The 21,260-nt window shown below is 44.4% G+C and overlaps 1 protein-coding gene across 2 annotated transcripts in view; it reads right to left on the bottom strand.

Annotated features, from left to right (window-relative positions):
* The window catches only part of RPRD1B (regulation of nuclear pre-mRNA domain containing 1B), a 51,605-nt gene that overhangs the window by 3,967 nt on the left and 26,378 nt on the right, over nt 1-21,260 (bottom strand). For both annotated transcript variants that reach the window (XM_040447086.1, XM_040447085.1), the window contains exon 6: nt 18,008-18,183. In XM_040447086.1, the coding sequence (XP_040303020.1) occupies nt 18,008-18,183 (176 nt within the window). The remainder of the gene's footprint in view (nt 1-18,007; nt 18,184-21,260) is intronic.

Consider the following 21,260-nt stretch of genomic DNA (forward strand, 5'->3'; position numbering starts at 1 on the left):
GCGGGGCTCGAACTCACGGACCGCGAGATCGTGACCTGGCTGAAGTCGGACGCTTAACCGACTGCGCCGCCCAGGCGCCCCTCTTTCTTTCTCTTCATCCAGAAGACCGGTCCCCACCTCCACCCGTTCTGGAGCCCTCCTGTGCACCGAGGTGCATCCGAGTTCCTAACAGGCTGCTCTGAGGTGCTCTTTTCATACATGTTAGACTTCTATGTTCCTCTAAAATATGACTTCCCTAATGACAGGAACTTGGTGTACTATTTTCTTTCCTCCCAACAAAAAGCACCTTTGGTGAATCTGTAGGGAATAACAACCCTGGGCCATCTGAGGTCTGTTTATGGCCCCTCTTGGGCCTCCTAGCCTCTAGCTAGCTGTGTACCCTCCTCAGTATTTCTGCAAAGACCGGAAGTTCCTGAGGATGGATCCCTGCTGACTAAAGCCTCTCCTGCAGGAAAGCAAAAGAAAGCACTGGGCTCCGAGGCAAGGACCTGAGTTAGTTTTGGCTCTGACTCCAACCTGCTATGTGACTGTGGACATGGTCCCTCTCTTCCTTCGTCCTCACCTTCCTTATCTGAAAATGAAGGAACTGGCCTATTCGTAAGATTGTTCTTCAAATTCTAGATTCTTTCCTACCAGATACCTTAGACACACTTAGAGAGGCAGAGAGTTTGAGGGCATATGCTCGAGGACTCCTGGGAAGAGTGGTAAGACAGGAAACAGGTTAAATGAAGAACAATTAGCTCAAGTTATAAAGACAAAGTCCAAGAAAAGAGTGGGAGAAGGGATGTGGAAACGTGGGCAGGGAGGCTCTGTGCCCACATTAGTGCAGGCAGTTGCGGCTTCTGCCCAAAAGAACTGCTCACACAAGCCATCGGATGAAGACACAGGGAAGAAAGGAAGCTTTCCTGGCATCCCGTTTCTTTTCTTTGTAGACCTCACACAACTAAAATAATGACTTATGTAAACTGTTAATAATGACTCCCCTATCACACTAGTGAGCTTCAGGAGGCTAAGACCGGACCCATCTGCTTTACCCATTATCCACCACGACCAACAGTGCTCTGTGAACAGTAGGTGTCCAACAGCTGCCCAATAAATTAACAACATATAAAACATAACATTAGGTATAAGCATACCACATTAAGCTTTCATTCTTGAAACTGAAAACAAATTTCAGAGATGAGGATCTAAATTGTCAAGGTTCCCCACCCTTCCCCCTCTGCAAACATTTTTTTTCTTCGGTTTTATATACTTCAAGGGAAATTAATAGAGAAGACTAATTCTCTGTTACTGAACATGGATCCATTTAATTAGCTTCTCCTGAATTCTATGTACAAAAAGGGTATAAGAGCTCCTGAATAGTTGCCCCTTGCTCCCTGCCCAGACCCTCTGACCAGAGTAGACAGATGAAAGCCACTGTGACTTGGAGCCATTGCTCCTGGCACGTACCGAGCACTTCAACCCAAGGAATTCCTTAAAAACAGTCTGAAGATCACTGAGTCTCTAGTGAGTGGAGCTAGATTCAGAATCCAAAGCTCTGCACTCTTGGGTGACCCTCAGACTAATTTAGCAAGTCCATGTGAGTTTAAAAGGAGAGGTGGTTGATCTCATTAGACATCACCTTAAGTTCAAATAATCCTCTCCCAGGCAATCTTTTAAAAAAAACCCCAAAATCCCATTTGTTCCTATTTGGGGGTAAGGCGGGGGGGGGGGGGGGGGTTGGGGGCGGGGGAGAGGGTATCTCATCATGTTTAGGCTGTGATTACATTTTAAATACAATCAAATAAACTTCATTTTAATTAAAGGAAATATGTTTCCCCATTAAAGTCCTCTCTTCAGGCCACTCTGAAAGCTCATGGATCCTATACACACCTCCTCATGCCATTGGGTTACTCATTCCATAGGGATTTCTACTTTAAGAGCAGGTGCATGAGCCTAGGAGGAGGGCATTACTACAGAAAGGATGAAAGTGGGACTGTCCCTGAAAAAGATGAAGAAGTACAGAGTTTACATTAGCACCCAAAACAATGAAATACTACTTAGGTATAAATCTGTAAGATCCACATGAGGAAAACTATAAAACTCTGAAACAAAGAAGAGCTAAATAAATGGGGGAGATATTCCATGTTCATGAATAGGAAGGCTCAATACTGTAAAGATGTCAGTTCTTCCCAACTTGATCTACAGATTGAATGCAGTCCCAATCAAAAGCACAGCAAGTTATTTTGTGAATATAGACAAAGTGATTCTAAAGTTTATATGGAGAGGCAAAAGACTTCAAATAACCAACACAACATTGAAAGAGAACAAATTCAGACATTATTCGACCCTAAGACTTTCGATAAAGCCACAGTAATCAAGACAATGTGATACTGCCGAAAAAATAGACAAAACAGATCAATGCAACAGAACACAGTCCAGAAACAGGCCCACATAAATAAGCCAACTGACCTTTGATAAAGGAGCAAAGGCAATACAATGGAGAAAAAATAGTACTTTCAGCAAAAAAGTTGACACAACTGGACACCCACATGCAAAACAAACAAATCCAGACACAGATCTTACACCCTTTACAAAAATTAACTCAAATGAATCACAGACTAAATGGAAAACACAAAACTATAAAATTCCTAGAAGATAGCAAAAGTAAACCTAGATGATCTTCGGGTTGGTGATGACTTTTAGGATACAATACCAAAGGGTATTATATACATTCCTATATATATATTATAACATATAATCTACCAAAGGTACAATACCATGAACGAACCCATAAGGTGGATTTCATTAAAATGAAAAATTATCTGCTCTGCAAAAGCCACTGTCAACAAAATGAAAAGACAAGATACAGGCTGGGAGAGAATGTTTGCAAAAGACATTCTCTGATTTGTTATCAGAGAAATGCAAATTACAACCAGATGCCTCCACACATCAATTAGAATGACCAAAATCCAGAACGCTGACACCACCAAAAGCTGACAAGGATGTGGCGCAAGGGGAACTCTCATACATTCTGGTGGGAATGCAAAATGGTACAACTATTTTGGAAGGCAATTTGGTGGTTTCTTACAAAGCTAAACATACTTTTACCATACATTCCAGCAATCATGCTCATTGGTAGTTATCCAAAGGAGTTGAAAACTTAACGCCACACAAAAAGCTGCACATGAATGTTTATAGCAGCATTATTCATAATTGCCAAAACTTGGAAGCAACTAAGGAGTCCTTTGGTAAATGGATAAATGAACTTTGCTTCAACCAGACAATTATGCAGCATTAAAAAGAAGGGAGATATCAAGTCATGAAAAGACATGGGAGAAATGTTAAACGTATATTACTAAGTGAAAGGAGTCAAGCTGAGAAGGCCACATACTGTATGAGCCCAACTATGACATTCTGAAAAAGGCAAAACTATGGAGACAGGGATTGGGGGGATGAACAGAGCACAGAGGATTTTTAGGGTAGTGAAAACACCAGAATGCTGGACACACGTCGTTGTACATCTGTCCAGACCTACAAAACATACACCACCAAAAGTGAGCCCTCAGGTATGGTATGGACACTGAGCACCGATAACAGATGCACCACACTGTTGGCAGTGAAGGGAAGGCACGCAAGGGGTATATGGCAAATCTCTGTACCTTCCTCTTATTTTGCTGTGACCCGAAGAAATAAGCCAAGCGGTTTAAACGCATTGGCAAGGGTGACAAAAGTATATACTCTGAATATCCAAATACAGGTAAAGGTTGCTTCGAAAATTGTTAAAACACGCACCTGGCTTAGCTGGGACAGCTGAATGACCTAGCTTAACGCTTTGAGGAGAAATAAGCAGGCAACAATTCATGGCAAACTCTGGGGTGCCTGAAGCCTGCTTCGGATTCTGTGTCTCCCTCTCTCTCTGCCCCTCCCCCACTTGTGTTCTCTCTCAAAAATAAACGTACACTAAAAAAAATTAAAAAAAAAAATTCATGGCAAGCTCTGATTAGGTCAAACTGAATAGTAATACTAATTTTATAGTCCCCTAAACAGATTCAGTAACAGACTCTGACCTCCAACCCTTCCTTTTTTTTTTTTTTTTTTTTTTTTCCAATAGATGTAGTGATCTATAAATGTCACTATGGACAAATAAAAACTTGAGATCGGATCCAAACTGAACTATGCCCACAATACAACCCCGGCTTCTCACTTGCCTTCCGGTTCTCCGGCTCCTATGCTCCCTTGGTCGGGTGATGGCATTTCCTCACTAGCTGTCTCTCCACGGTTTTTCTCTTTGGTTCTGGACAGGTAGAGGAGACAGATTACGAAACCCCAAGAATCTTTCTTCTCAATCTACCAGTCCACCTTCTAACAAAAGTTGGTCCACAAGCTCTCCTGCTGCAAGGTCCCGAACCGTGTCCGCAGCAACTCCAGCCCGCTGAAGAGATCCAGCTTGTGGCGTTATCACTAAAACCAACATCAATGTAATGACACCTGGTCAAAGTCTTCTGACCCATGTAAGTGTGCTGCATCCCACCACCTCTTCAGTACACCAAGTACTACTCAGCTAAAGAAACGATGTGGCAAAAGGTGGTCCTATGCTCCTCGTTTCCAATACCTTCCACCCGTGTGCAACAGATGACTAAGCCTTTACTCTGGCACTCACGCTACCCTGCCTGGAACAGGAACACGTGAGATCGGGACCTGCACAATTTACACCCGCAGGGGGGCACAGCCGCAGCGCTCCTGCTTTCGGCCTTCTGCCCCCCCACCCCCGCTTCTCTTGACCATAATTCACAGTGGCTCTTTTTCGTACTCTTGTCTTCAGATACTTGCCTTTCCCCCACTACCCATCTCAAGCAAGAGACAAGGCAAATCCAAATTGTCCTGCAGCAATTCCTCTCCTGCTCATGCATGATTCGTACTGGGGTCGTGGCGGAGGTGAGGGACTGAGCTGACCCATTCCGCCACATGCACTGACCGCGGCAGACCCTACTTCACCCATGAGAGGCTGCAGGGAGCCGGGAAAAAGGTGAGAGTTCTATCAGACTTGCTGCTGCTGTCCTGTTTCAGGATCCTGGAGGAGGGGGTTCGGGGGGAGAGTGGGCAAATGCGATAAACTGCCTGGGTTTATTTGACTGCCAAGAAATGTTTAAAACGTAGAGGGTGAGGCCCAGTGTGCAGTTTGGAGATAATGCCTAGGATTTATGCTTCTGGCAAAGCTCTGGAATCTTGCCTCACGGGCTCTCTGAACTTGCAGCAGAAAATGTGTCCAACACCCTCTGGTTCCTGTGGATCCAGCTGACACCGTGTGTACACGGACCATCGTGGAGCACGAACACAACTGGCTGATTGGAGCAAGGCTTCCACATTTTTTGCCTTTTTTGGTTAGAGCAGGAGGCCAGACCTGACATGCTGCAGATGAGCTCTGAGATAAGAGGGTTAGAAACGATAGGGACTGACATTGTGGTGACCTTTCTACAAGAATTTCATCTTCAAAACAAACAAAATTATAAGCTTCTCCCCTGGCAAGTCCTATAAGAAATACTGATCAAAATGTAAACATTGTCCAATCTATTTTTTTCTGGCTAGGAAGTATATACATAAGAACAACTGTGTTAGAAATACCACCACAGGCGGGGGCTCGATTTGATGAGACAAAATTTCCAGTATTGAGACCCATGTTTTTCTTTATCTCGCCCTGTTGTGCTACAGGACATATGGTATATAAAAATCACCCACTGCTCGGCTACTCGCAATTAAGAGTCATAAAGGGTTATTATGCACAAAGCAGTTTATGAAGGGCCCTGTTTTAAAGGTGACCTACCATACTGAATTTAAGTCAAAGGACTGCTTGGCTGCATGAAGGCTGGCGGCCAAACAGAAAGGGGAAGCTGACCCTCGCCCTAAAACCATTTAACGCCCCTAATCGGCCGCCTCATCTTGCCACTAAAGCTCACAGGACCTACAGCCTCTACTTACGCCACAATTAATTCACTTCTCTTTCACTTTTTAGAGAAAACATACAAATCTTTGGGCTGAAAATAAGAATGCCACTTTTGCCTTTTTTTCACGAATCTACATGAGAACAAAAAAAGCCATCATCGATCTGCACCTCTCTGCCCCAGCCAGCTCCATGGTCCCATGTGACTCAGTGGCAGCTGCGACATTTCAAAATGATACATCTTAGGATGTCACAGCAGGGCTGGAGCTGCTAAGATGCTGGGGAAGATACAAGAAAAGGAGGAAGTTGTGGTTCTGGCTCCAGCGCCCAGGACCTCCCGGCCCCATATTAAACCAATAATAAAGTTTATTTCCCAGAAAGCAAAATGACAAAAAGGCTATAATTAGAGGAATGTTCTCAGAGCGAGTCAACCATCCATTGGAGGCGTTGAATGGGAAAGAGCTTCTTGGGCTTGGAATCGTACCATGAAGTCTTTTCAGGATTTTTGTTTTTCCCCAGCAGAGCTTCTACACAAAAGGTTTAAGGCAGCTTCTACTGCTGCAGCAAAAACTCCCTTCTGACAGGGATTTGCAGAAGCAAGAGAAGAATAAAAAGTGTCGACACATCCATAATTAAATTAATAAAAAAAATGAAACTAACAAAAGAATAAAGTCAATTTTAGGACTGGGCAAATTTCCAAAACTTGATGTAATTATTAAGCTAAATATTTATAATTTAACAGATGTCCACAAAATGCTTTAAAAAGAGATTTATTTAAAAAATGTACCTGGGCCCTCCAAAAATGCTTTACATTTATGCTAGGGGTCTCTCATTATACAAAACCAGGTAAATATATGGTGCTAAAGTACAAAAAGAACTGTTTACTATTTATAATAAATGTGGTTTTTTTTTTTTAAGTCAAATGTCAAAAATATAAGTTTGATGCAAGTAACAAAAGCCCCCACAAACTGGCTTCCTTAACCATTTTCGTGGAAAAGCAGGTTACTGATATGCAAACATCAGAAATGCGGACCCTGGGGCGCCTGGGTGGCTCAGTCCGTTAAGCGTCTGACTCTTGGTTTTAGCTCAGGTCAGGATCTCCTGGTTTGTGAGGTGGGGCCCCCCCATCAGGCTCTGTGCTGACAGCGCGCAGCCTGCTTGGGATTCTTCTCCCTCTCTCCCTACCCCTCCCCTGCTCGCGCGCTCTCTTTCTCAAAAATAAATAAATAAACCTAAAACAAATGAAAACATATTTAAAAAAGGAAATGCAGACCTTCGAATGGTTTCTCCTTCTGAGACAAATGCTGGTCCAGTCCAGCCTTCCCGGAGGGCAGCTGAGAAGCAAAGGGTAGAAAAGAAAAGGGCAGTCTCACCCGGAATAATCGTAGGCGGTTATTTGTTATGATTCTAAGTGCCAGAAAGTCTGCCTGGGGCAAGGCAGCCTGTAGGTTACTGCACTGCATCTGGATACAGTTTTCTCTACAAGAAATAAAAAGACCGATTCCTTTCCATAAGGAAAAAAAAAATACATTTCCTGGCTCCTCCAAAAGGCTGAGAGGATATATCACGTCTCCCACCAGAGGGAGGCTGCTGTGATAGGAAAGCAAATACGCAGTCAGAAAATCCAAGTTCAAATGCTACTCTACCATTCGCCTATGGTGCACCCTATGACTTCACCTCTCTGGGCTCAGCATCCTCACATTGAAGACGGGAATGGAAATAATGCCTACACTGTGGGGAGGTACCAGATCTGAATAAGACCAGGCACTTGCTAAACTGTTCAAGGTGAATCAGCCGAGGAGGAAGAGAACTGCCACCACTCCCATGTTTATTATTTTATAAGCAGTCCTTAGAGTTCCTGATTTACATGTTAAGAAAAGGCATGACAGAATTGAAAAAAAGAGAAGTATTAATGGGATACAAAGATCCTTCTTCCCATAAGCCATCCGAGTATGTCCTGAAAATTTACCACATTCACTAAAGTTGGTTTGAGCAAATGAAAGAGCCTCTAACCTTCGAGACCATGGAAAAAAGTCAGATTTTTATAACTAGGTAGTACCACAGTCTAGTCCTATCAATCTAAAGGTCGACAGAGGAAAAAATTGGTCTACCCAGTAAAGCCTAGCTCTTATGGTAGTGTCGTCCATGTGAAAGGAGTCCGTCCCCCGCCCCCCCCAACTCCCCGCCATCAAAGATCCAGTCTGTCCCAGCCTAGAGACGAACTGAGCTACAACCATAGCCGCCGTCTTAGGTCAGGACGCCGTGTCAAGCATTAGCATAGGGTTGGGGATGAAAGAGTGACAATGAAGACAGGATTTTATGGTCTGGCCAGGGAAATGACCAAATCATCCATAAACAGAATGACAGACTATGTGGTGCTCTGAAGGAAAAAGATCGGGAGACAGGACAGTATATATGGGGTGGGGGAGGGGGGGAACCTGGTTTTATGGGGTGGAGATGGGGGTGGGGTCTCAGGAGAATGCTGTTTGACATGGAATATAAATAATGAACCATAATCAACGAGGTAAGGGTAACCGGTGGGAAGAAAAGGGGACAGAGTGTTTTAGGCAAGGGGAACAGCACATGTAAAGCCGGAGACAAAAAAGGCACAGACAAAACGCAATGGAATGTGACAAGAGACACGCCTGATGAGCTTAACAGGGGCAGGCCATGGGGTGGAGTGTGGGGTGTGCGGTAGGAACACACGAGAATTTGGGCTTAAATTCCAGGAGCAAGGAGAAGCCATTAACATGCTCATACCGGGCAACGACCTGCCCAGGGCTACATTTTGGAAAGTATCACAGGGCTGCCACGTGCAGAATGAATTCCAGGACACAAGAATAAATGCCGATGGGTCTGCGATGAGGCCACTATGGGGGAGCAGGTGAGAGGTGGTGGCGGTCTGGGCTAAGGTGGTGGAAGTGGACACAGAGAGGAAGAGGAAGGGGACAGATTCAAGAAAAACGGAGGACAGAAAAATCACAATGGCTTGCTGACTACTCCGACGGGGCAGCCAGGCAACAGGAGGCGTCTGGCAGAGGGGTGGCACAGGGCCTGAGGGAGACCGGGACAAAAGGAGGCTGAAGGAACCCACTGGGAGGTGGGACAAACAGGGAGTAACACTGGATGAACGCCGGTGTGTGGTTTTGATGAATGGCAATGGCATTCTCCAAGACAGGGAGAGAGAAGGGAAGGAAAGGTTGGAAGAGGATGGTCTGTCTGGGCCACCTGGCGCTTGAGGTGTCTGTGGAAAGAAGGTACGTGGATCTGAAGCACGAGGAAGCATCTGGGCTAACGATCTAGATTGAAGCCATCAGCACACCGGTGGTAGCCGAAGCCTTTCTAAACGTGTCACGCAAGGACAGAACGAGAAAAAGGCTAGAGGAATACCAACATCTACAGGGCGGGGATGGAGTCAAGCTTCGTAAAGGACACACAAGTAAGTGTAGAAGGGCAGGGGTGGTGTACAGAAACCAGAGAAGAACGCATACAGGGTAACTGACAGCATCAAGCGCCGTAGAGAGGGCCAAAAAAAAAAAAAGAAAAGGAAACAAGAGACGGGGGGCCAAGTATCTTTTGGCTTTTGAGACTGGACCAGTGGTGGCGGATTCTGAACACAGCCACTTCAGTTGACCGTAAGATGCGCACGCCATGCTGCAGTGGGCTCAGAAGTAGAGGCAACGGGGGAAAACAGGGTAGTTAGAAAGGGACGGTGGGGGTGCGGGTGGGAGAGGTGGCGGTGGAGGTGTGTGCTCGCGTGAATGGTCTGTTTCTGTCGTCGTTTTTAATATTAGAGAGGCGAAGCGTGCCACCTGCCAAGAAGGACACCTTCAGCGACTCTCCTGGAGACCTCTTCCACAGAAAGTAAAAGAAAGTGCCGCTGAAGGCCCCGTGTGATAAGGAAAAGGCAGACGCTGACAACTTCAGGTTAGACAAGTGTTAGAACCCGTTTGCCCCAGGTGAGGGTAACGGGGCTATTTTATAAATGGAAACACCACACCGAAGAGAAAAGGCAAGGACCACTCACCTCAATGGAGAAAGCCAGAAAAAGCCTGGACTGGGGACCGCAGATCCTCATCAATGAATCGTAACTGAGGTCAATGATACCCGTAGGAATAACGCCTAGCAAGTCTACGCCTCACGGAATAGAAACACGGAGGGCAAAATAAAAGGACCCGGAAAAGTACCAAACACATCACACCAGACATTTTGAAGAAAGACTGCACTGAGTCCATTAATCACTATCCAAACCCCAAGAAAGCTCAGAAGGCTGCTGGTAAGTTTTTGTGGAGTTTAAAACTGCAAAGTTGCTCTGCTTGAAGTTCTCCAAGTACCTAATGACTGGATTAAGCAAGACAGTTGTCCATCCTTTTTCCTGAATAGAGAAGAACCTGAATAAAGAAGAGAACAAGTGAGGAGGCAAAGTCACAATGACAGCTGGCTTCACCACTTCACGTGAAGTGCACCACGCTCCCGGGAGCTCACGGACTTGTTTGCAAAGGTTTCATCCGGACTCCTATTCCGACCACGAACTTCTCTACTCTAATCATAGAAAAAGACTTTCTGGGGCGCCTGCATGGCTCAGTCGGTTGAGCGTCCGACTTCGGCTCAGGTCATGATCTCTCGGTTCGTGGGTTTGAGGCCCGCGTCGGGCTCTGTGCTGACAGCTCGGAGCCTGGATCCTGCTTCAGATACCGTCTCCCTCTCTGTGCCCCTCCCCCGCTCACACTCTCTCTAAAAAAATCAACATACATTAAAAAAAAACCCAGACTTTAGAAAAAGACTTTGTAATTTCCAAGCCCTATATTTTATAGAGATAAAAACGAAAGTCAGAGAAGGAACTTCCAAGATTACAAAGTATGATACAATCCAGTTTTACTTTCTAAAAAATGACAACCTGAAGTGGGTGAAGGCCCACCTTAACAGTAGAACATTCATAAAGACTAAAACAGACCTCTGCTCAAAATGGCATGTATCCACCGGGTCAAACACTTAGACACTAGGGCTCAGATTTCTGTAATCTGAACCTGCTCTCAAAGTGATGGTCACTCAAGTCACTGTTATAAATAAGAAGTAGCTGCTATTTTCCCAGAGCAGTTTCAAATGTAAACCCAAACTTAAAGCCCAGAAGAGAGCCCCATTTGTCCAATTAAACTATTCAGTGCTCTCACAATCCTTAACTCGTGTACCCACGGATACATGGATTTTGTATCTTCTATCTCTAAAGCACCAGACAGCCTAAGAGCATTGCAAAGAGCAAGAGCCCCTGAGGCAGGCGTGCATGCTGGTGGCAAAGACCTTGAAATGCACATACACTGCAACATACCCAGAGACAAGCTGGCATCTACACATTCACACAGCATTCATTTTTAGAAATTTACGGGAAGGAAATAATCCAAATACTGGAAGTTAGCTCAAGGTAAAACAAAACAAAAAAATATAAATGCTCAATACAAGTATCATTGATTATCCAGCCATAAGTGTTCAAGCAGCCATTTCAAGTGTTTATATAAAGTTTGTGTTAATAAGGAAAGATGATCACATACCATTAAAATAAAGTAGGACAGAAAACTGTCTCCATATTACGATCATTTTAATTTTAAAATTGGAGAAAAAAAATAAAAGAAACACACCAAAACGAAAACATGTTATCTCAGGGGCTCCTGGGTGGCTCAGTTGGTTAAGTGTCCAACACTTGGTTTCGGCTCAGGTCATGATCTCACAGTTCATCGGATCGAGCCCTACATCAGGTTCCTTGCTGACAGCAGGGAGCCTGCTTGGGATTCTCTCTCTCTCTCTCTCTCTCTCACTCTCACTCTCACTCTCACTCTCACTCTTTCTCTCTGCCCCTCCCCAGCTCCTATTCTCTCTCAAAATAAATAAATAAACATTAAAAAAAGTTATCTCTGGGTAATGAGATTATAACACTTTTTTAAATACTTATTTTCCACGTTTCCTGTGATGTATGTCTTTTATTTAATCAGAAACAAAGAAATAAAGAAAGAACTGAGTATTCGCTGAATAAGAATGAACATTCTGGCAGGGAGGAAGCGACAAGGGGCCCAGATGCTGTTTTCACTTAACACGTATATATACTTTGTAAGTATGAGAAATTAGTGCTACACACACCAGCTAACACCCAGTGGAGCGGGTTTGGAAAACAGGAGGAATCACCAGAAGTTGGAATTATAAATATGGAAACAATGCTATGGCTAAAAGAACTCTCGCTGGGGGAGCTATGAAATCATGTCACTTCTCTAATGTGAAGTCTCAAATGTTGGGGAACCATGCCTTTAGGTCACCAAGTATGTGAACTACATTATGATTATAATGTGGTATTTCCCCCCTGGGATGAAAAGAGATGAACAAATACCATTTCCACGTTGTCACATGGCAAGAACACACACTAATACCTGCACACACACGTGCGTGCACACACACGCGCGCCCTCATGGATCAAAGCTCAAGCCGCACACCTAACCGGAGCGTAAGGGTCAGCAGCAACTCAAAAGAAGGGAGGGACTTCAAGGATACAGCCCCTAAATTCCAAATGACAGAAGCACATGATTCAAGAAAAGTCTCCATCTACTGGAGGGAAACTTTGTGGGGGGAGGCTCCCATCTCAAAACAGGGGTGAAAAGGCAGTGGGTAAGCCATCCGCGGGGTCACTGGAGCTGTGTAAGCAGACTGACCTTTCGACAATGGCTGGAACAGCCCATGGTGCTGACCACACTGCTAGACCAGGAGGAAAGAACTCTAGGCTAAGGAAGGGCACTGAGTGTAGAAGACTGGGGGCAGACAGGGCCTCTAAGTTCCCAGGGGAACACAGTACAGGATCACTCGAGTCAGGAGTCAGTTTAGGGTTCTGGTCCTCACCGACTTCCTCTGTGACCCTGAACCGCTCACAGAGTCTGTTTTGTTTTCTCATCTAAAATGAGGATTAGATCGCCTGCTCCCATCTGCCCGTATTGGAATGGACAATGAGATACTGGCTTCAAACATCATGGGAAGAGGAAGAATTTACTCCAAAGCTGACAAAAATGGAGCTCTCTATCTCCACCTATCGCCTATCCCATTATTGAAATAACCATCTGCACCCTCAGGGAGGGGAACGATGCTGCCAAAAACAACAGACGGCCATCAGTTTGGTTTAGTACCTCCTCGGCTACAGCCAAAGAATTTCTCAAGTTGTTATAACCAAAGTGCAAACAGAAATACGAAGAGTCACAAGGCAATGTTAGATCCGGGGCCATTTCCCCCTTCCCAGCTGTACTGTCTGAAGTAGAAGGCTCTGCTCCTGAGTACTCGTTACAGCCAAGGGGGAGATGCCAAGCTGGGGAGATACAGCAGCACCCCCAAGTTCGATGAGCCAATCGCCCTCCCCCACACCGAGCACGCCCGGTCATAGCCAGGAGGGTACTCAGAACCTCAGCGGCAGAGTCCGCTCTCTCAAACCTTAGAAAGGTCTTCTCAGAGGCCACTCTGAAAATGCTTCATGCAACTATTTTAATCCCCCTACATAAGATGGCATTTTTCTAAAACAAGGTTCTTGGGGATTGCTGAAATGATTCAACTTTGGCTACTCTTTCGTGTAGGATGTCTTCCGGCTGTTCACCTGATGGAATCAAATCTAAAATAAACAAAACAACAAGAAAGAAAGGCAAACACAAACCTGATGGCAAGTTACCAGATGTTTGCCTCAGATTCTATTCCTGGTCTCTGGCAAACTCCCTTCTCTGGGTCTGAGTTTCTTCACCAATTCGGAAGTCAGATTCCATGATGTCTAAGGTTCCATCCAGCTCAAGAATACCGTTAACGACGTTGCCCAGACATCCGGGCCTCAACGTGCCACTTCATCTTGCGTGAAAAGTGAAGCTGGCTGCCATGGCTGTGCCTTGGTGGCTTTGCTGAGCACACACACGTCTGTATGCATGCCTCATAAAGGTGGGGAACACACGCCTACCGAAAGGCAGCACACACCACAGCCCCCTCCCGGGACCCCTGATACTTATGGCACCTAAACGGGGCCTCTGTAATGTCAAATCCATCAGTAACTGGGACTCCAGGATGCTTTTTTAAATTCCACAGCAGATTAAAGAAGATCTAGGTAAACAGAAAGAAATCTTGTGTTCACTGATTGGAAAACTTATGATTGTTAAAATGGCAACAGTTCCCAAAGCAATCTATAGATTCAGTGCAATCCCTATGAAAATTCCAGCGACCTTTTTTTGCAGAAATGACAACACCACGATGTGAATGAAAATAACTGATGTGCTAAGGTAGTAAAACTGCACACGTGTGCACCTTTTTGATTTTCTCCCCAGTGCTTGTACAAATAGATCTGCACTCCCTCCCTCCGCCACCGCCCCCACGTGCCCTGACCCCTCGGATGGAACATACCCACGCCACACTTTATCCAAACTGACGAGACAGGAACTCCATCCAAACCATTCAGACCACGGCTTGTGAGCTTCTTACAGCCAACCGGGGCAACGGTCACCTCTGTCTACCAGAAACAAGCCTTCCTTTTGCTCTAAGAACTGAAGTTTGGAGGCTTTTCTGGTACCTTTGGCCTTTACCTTTGGAATTAACCTTCTCCCCTCCACATTTTTGAACTTCACCTCCAGGCTGCCATTTGTGCTCCTACCCACATGCCCCATCCCATTTCTAGATTTTCTCGTGTTCGTGACAAAAGCATTGCAGACAGATTTGAAGCAGACCCTTCTAACTCTGCCTGTAGTTTAATGGAAAGGTGGTAGGCCAATGTCAACCCTAACATCCAGAAACAGAAGCTTAAAAAACAAACAAACAAAAAAAACACGTAAAAAAAAAAAATCATCTCAAAATGGATCATGACAAATGAGAAACCATAGGAGTTTCTATCAAAAAGTCACCTTTCTTTACCACAAATTAAATCAGATTTGTCAAACCACTTTGCCCACAACCTAAAAAAAAAAACAACCCTCTTATTTCTAGAAAAAGAATACACTGACTGATGAGATTTCATGCACAGAACAAATATTCACTGAGGAACAATTATGTCACCGGCACTGACAGAGCAGCGAGTGTGCAGTCCAGCAGACTTCGGAAGACCTGTTGAGGGCACTGCCGTGTTCAGAAACTGCCTGTGTGTTTCATAATTCTCTCCTATTTTAAGTAAGCTTCAGACCAAATTAGTGTTATAATTAACATGTTAATTTCTTCCGGGTCTATTTCAACTGAGACACAGTGAGCTGGGATGTTCCCCTTACTCTGTCTCACATTCTGACTCCCCGTCTGTTTCTCCCCCAGGAGAGTGTCAGCACGTCTTGCTCATCTCTGCACATCTCCTGACGGGTACGAGACTTTGTGGACTTTCTTCACGAAGAAGCAAGCAGCTCCTTAAAGAGTACAGAGCCTCGTTCCCATCGGAGGACTGTGACGCCTCCTTCCCACACGTTCTGTCTTTCGTCTTTCTTCACACACAGGTCTGCTCCAGTCTGGCTGTTTCCCATCTATAAACATATTTCTCTTCTTCGATTGCTATTTCCTTTTACAAAAAGGCTTCATTGCCTTACAGGAAGTTTGGATTTGCCCTTAAACCACAATCAGAGTTGCCAACTGTCTCCTTAATCTACGTTACGTATAATCCCCTGGCTGGGTTTTATGTTCACCTATGCTGTTTATGCCAGAATGACTTCCTGGAGGGCAGAAACACAATCTCTTTCTGTGAGCTGTGACTGTCCCCTCCTCCATCCCAGGGTGTGAAGCATCCTTGGCTCTGAATCCTCCTATTCCCTATCCCAAAGTTTAGGAGGCATCCAGAAATCTAATGTTAAGATTCCTAAGTGAATGACAAAAAGGTATGCTTATTATGTGAAGGGAGATACGAATTTAAAAAATAAAAAAAAAATAAAAAAATCTCATGAGTTAACAAATCAGAACTTTGGGAAGAAAAGAGACTTTCAAGCAAAACATTACATTTCCAGAGTCCTAAGAATTCCACGTTTCTAATTGAAAGGCAATGAAAGGATTAAAAAAATAAAAGCAGATTTCATTTACATTCTGATATGGCAATTTTAAAGCAAGGACTGGCAGTGTTAAAAAAGGGAATGTTAAAAACGTAAGTATATTTGATACGCTGTCCTCATCAACAGGAGACTCTGAGGATTTGGAATAATCCATACTAGTAATGCACCTTTCAAGTGGCATATACTTTACAAGGATATGGTGGAATAAGACCAGTTTGTTATGGAATGTGAGAGAAAAATCAGTTTCCAGAGAGCAGACTATTTGCATTTTTAGCAAACATGAATAAAGAACTACAGCCATCTCTCAACATCTTACACTGTATGTAGCCATTTGATTTTTCAAATAAGCAAATTTAGCTTCATTTTTACAGTGAATGGTTTTGCTCAAGTGGCTAAGAGACATGGTTTGAGAACAGAAAGAATCTTTGGTTCCCAATCTGTACTCTCCAGTGGTGGGACCCTCCTGTTCGGATTCTTAAGCAATGGAATCCCAATGCCCAGATGAGCAGAGAATTCGGGCTGGAAAGCTACGGAACAGACCCAAATCTCTGATCCATCTCTCTGCTTAATGGCCTGTCACGGCACCTCACAAAACACTGGTTCTACAGAAACCCGAATGATTCCCCCAAGAAACACAGGGAGCAAAGTGCAACTGTGAGGAAGGGAAACAAACAAAGAGTTAATCCACTCTACCAACCCAATCTCCTTCTCAAAGACTCTGTCCTCTATGGTAGCTTGCCACGTTCCACCCAACAACAGCTGCTCATGATAATCAATGTCTGACAGATCAGAGAAAGCCCTTAATGTGTCGCCAAGGGGCAGTTCAACAGATGGCATGGTGACTTACAACCAGAATCATTAATTACACTCTCTTATTAGTCCCGGGGCACAGTGCTGAAAATGCTTCCTCAGTGAAAGATGAGCATTTCAGATAAATGACCGTCTGGTACTGCCTGTGAAACTCCCTTTAGGATTTCTGGTCAGTGTCGATTTCTAAATCTAAGCCATACTATTTTCACAGCCGTTTCCCATCTTCCACTTCTAGGGTGGCTTTATGAAGCCCCCCCCACCCCCGACCCCAACCCGCACCGCTACCTATCTCTGATCCCATAATCACCGCAAGTAAGGATATGGTCAAAAGTGCCCATCACTCATCACCTGCCTCAAGTCAGCAACTGTGTGAGAAGGCAAACATAATAATCTCAGCCACAGAACTAGCTCCGTTTCCCCTCCCTCTGTGCCAGAGAACATGTTTCTTGAGTGCTGGGGTGGGGAGAGGGGACTATGCCCTCCTTCCCTTACCTACTCTGGTATTTTTCTTATAATATGTGACTGCTTCTCCAACTCAAAACTGTCCTCACCCCTGAAACCACTGGCAGCTTGGGGCAAGCGAAGGTTCCCAAATGTCCATACTGCTGGCTGCATTATGCAAGTGCTGATGTTAAACCACCATGTACTGAATTAACAAGCCAAACAAATCCGTGGTGAGGAACCAGTTCTAGAGCCTTCCCCAAGGGCATTCACGCTAATGTGAACTCAGGGTAGGAATCAGTTCCTTCTCCACAGTTTGAGAACTGGACTCCATAAACATTACTGTGAAACTGTAGAACTGATTGAAGACAGAGCTTAGAGGCAGACTTCTTATTGGCCTTAACCGTGGATATAAGTCAGAAATAAATCTCAATATGATCTGGACGACAGAAAATTCAAAGCATTTTCCAAATGCCACCAAATGAACATGCTTGGGTTTTATTAACCACCTATTCTTTTTGTACCTCAATCTACGTATATATTTTTTTAATGCGAATTCAAACTAAAGCAATATTAAGATCTTAAATGCTTTAAGACTTCATTGTTTGTTTCCTGCATTCCGGTTCGTTCCTTCTTGGACACATAAAATCGTGACTTCATTTTCAACTCGGTTCAAATAACTACACAATTATCTGATGGATGTTCTCATCTCATAAATTTTTAAAAGACAAAAAAATGTGTTAATTAAAGCATAATAAAAATCTCCTAATGTGGACTATAGGCAGGGAAACTTGGAAAGTCTGGGTCCGCCTTGCAACGTACTCACTTCTAGCTTTTTCTCCTTTTCTGACAAAACGTCTTTCTGGTTCTGGGTGTACTCCACCAACATCCGAGCCAGCTGGCGCCGGTCTTCCAGTTCTGCCGCCAGACGCCCGTTATATTCTGCTAGTAACAGACACGCTTCATCTACTGTTTTTGAGAGACGTTCGGCTGCCTCTTTGTCTACATACAAATGAGACCAAAAAATAGAGACAATATAGAAATCACACAGGCATGATTGCAAACACTTCTGGGGAAGGTTAACAGTTTCTCTCAACGTACAGAGTCCAAAAATAAGCCAGAACCTGTAGACAAACAACGGACTGACTGACAGAGAAACCCAAAGGCACTCACTCCTAATAAGATAGGACATTTCTGAATTACCTGAAGTGAGGGTAATCTTACAAAGGATTTCTAAATGCCTATTCCTGCAAAAGCTCTATAAATAAACCAAGCAGAAAGAGATATCTAAGCTCATACGTGAAATAATTTTTCCTTGCCTCTGAGAATTTCCAAAGTGCTCTCATTCATATTATTTTGTTAAGTATTCTTCGCACATTCTTTTGAAATAAAGAAGCAAGCACTCGTTTCCTGGGTGTGGAAACTATGGCCAAATAAAAGCTATAGGACAGGTTTGACACCAGGCGGTCAGCGGAGGAGCTGGGACTCAAAACCACGGCTCTAAAATGGACCTATAGGACTCTACCCCTTACACCATGTAAGCCTTAAACCCGGGGATGAGCTCTTGTCTTCCATTCAGCAAAATACAGGGTCTGATAACAGACATTCTTTCAAATTCTTTAACCGCGACCCATGCTAAGAAACACACTTAATGCAAACGCAGAAAAAAGACGTGTTTCATAAAACAATACTTATCCTTACTATGTACAAAGTGTTCCATCTTCTTTTGTTTTGTTTTGTTTTGTTTTGTTTTTTTTGGTCATTACCTACCAGACTGATGTACATCCCATTAACGAGTTGCAACTCATTATTTGCGGAAAAACCGGGAAGCATCAAAGAAAGGGTATTCTTGGGAAAGAAGGTGAACAAGACTCAACATTAGGAAATGAGAAGAAGAAACAGAAGGACGATCTGTATTAGGAAACAACAGATATAATTAATTTCATGCGGGTGTGGTGAAACTGCAACTTTAATACGTGCATATCATTTAAAAAAGGCCGTTAGGGGTCAAAAGAGCGGATCAATTCTTTGAACCAAGAACACTAGGGACACCAGCAGCTCTGTGGGACCAACTGGAAGGGGATTACAGGGATACTGGTATGCTGTTCCCTGTGAATACAGGTCATCAGAAGTGAGAGGCCTCAGTATTCTGGGAGGCAATGGGATTTAAGGATTCCCAACAGAGTTTCTGTTTGGCACACAGTCTGTTTGACTTTTGGATGCCTTCTTAATATGAATGTCACGAGGTGAACTGTTGAGAGATCCCAAATTAGGTCTGATGCCAAAGATGAGGAACTTCTACACTCCTCAGGAGCAGGGAAACAAAAGGATGTTCTTGGTGAGGAAGAAAAGAGTGAGCCAAAGAGAACACAAAGGAAAGAGACAATCTCAATCACAGAAAATTAAAGAAGATGGTGAAACTTATTCTTCAAGATCGGTGGTAAGGTCTGAGAACAAGCTGCCGGAGTGGTGAGGTTGATTTTACCTTTGTCTTCGCTTGACTGCATGTCTTTTCCCCCCAGATAGTTAATTCTTTAAAATGTTTTGAGCGCCCATGGCAAAAACGGCAAGGAAAACACTAATTTTAAGATTAAAAAAAAGGGGGGGGGGGGGGCACCTGGGTGGCTCGGTCAGTTAAGCCTCTGACTTCAGCTCAGGTCATGATCTTGCAGTTCGTGAGTTCGAGCCCCACACTGGGCTCTGTGCTGAGAGCTCGGAGCCTGAAGCCTACTTCAGATTCTGTGTCTCCTCTCTGCCCCTCCCCCACTTGCGTGTGCACGCACTCTCTCTCTCTCTCCAAAATAAACATTAAAAAAAAAAAAGATTACAAAAAAAAAAAAAATCAATTCTCACCCTCCAAGTTGTACCAAGGGAGAGAATTCCTTCACACAAATAATTACAATCCAGAAAAATAACCTGTGATTGTAGGAGTCGCAGAAAAAATGCAGTCAAAGCACAGCAGATAGACGCTTACTCCAGAGAACCTACCAACTGCGCCTATCCTCACATGCTCTGCCCTCCCAGTTCTGCAGGCCAGTGGCTGTGTGCCTCTTTTGGCCAGCCCTCCACTTGTGCACAAGCATCCTATTCCCTCTTGCTTACTCCAACATTCTGTTGCTGCAACTGTCCCTCATGCTTCTCCAGACCTCTCAATTTCTTTACTCTTCCTCCGCAAGCACTGCCACGAACATACAGACATGCTGCTCTACCTTCGGGCCACATGTTGCTTTCTAGATACTGCCCCATCTCCCGGCTTCCCTTACAGAACTCTTCAGGAGAGCTGACCATATTCCTGGTACCCACCACCCTTTCTCCTACCAATGTCACTAAACCCACTCCGATCAGACTGCTATGCCCCAAACCTTCCAATTAGCTTAACAAATACGTGGCCTGCTATTATGTGCCCAACACCATTCTAGGCCCTCAGAGCAACAGGGAACAGGAAGGACAAAAACTCTCTGCTCCAAAGAGTTTACATTCTCAGGTAAGAAGAGAAACAATATGCTACATTTTGCGTGTTTATCAACTGAAGGTAAGAATGCCGGAGAAAGAAAAGGCAGAGGAGAAAGCATGGAGCATTCAGAGGGAGGAGTGTAATTTTAAATGTACTGGTCAGGGTAGGGTTCACTGCGGTGGTATGTAAAGCAAGGCCTGGAAAAAGTGAGAGAACAAGCCATGTGACTATGTGGGAAAGATCATTTCAAGCAGAGAAAACAGCAAGTACAAAGGCCCTAGAACTGGAAAGTGCCTGGCAAGGAGCCTTTGCTCTGAGCAGAGGGAGACGTGATACAACCTCCATTCTAATAGAGAACTCTGGCCACTCTGGTTATATTGAGCACAGAGTGACGGCTGGGACGAGAAACAAGGACGACGCACGGACACCAGAGAGGAGACTGCGGCGGTAACCCAAGTGAAGATGGCGGTGACTCACACAGGCGGCAGCAGTGGAAGTGGTAACAATGTCAGATACTGGTTTTGGTCCTGGTCAACAGGGTTGTGAGGGGCTCATTTACTGAAATGGGCAAGACCATAAGAGAAATGAATTCTGGAGAGAGGATGAGAAGTTTGGTTTGAGACAA

Source organism: Herpailurus yagouaroundi, unplaced genomic scaffold (genome assembly GCF_014898765.1).
Source record: "Herpailurus yagouaroundi ecotype Mexico unplaced genomic scaffold, PumYag 196, whole genome shotgun sequence".
Taxonomy (NCBI): domain Eukaryota; kingdom Metazoa; phylum Chordata; class Mammalia; order Carnivora; family Felidae; genus Herpailurus; species Herpailurus yagouaroundi.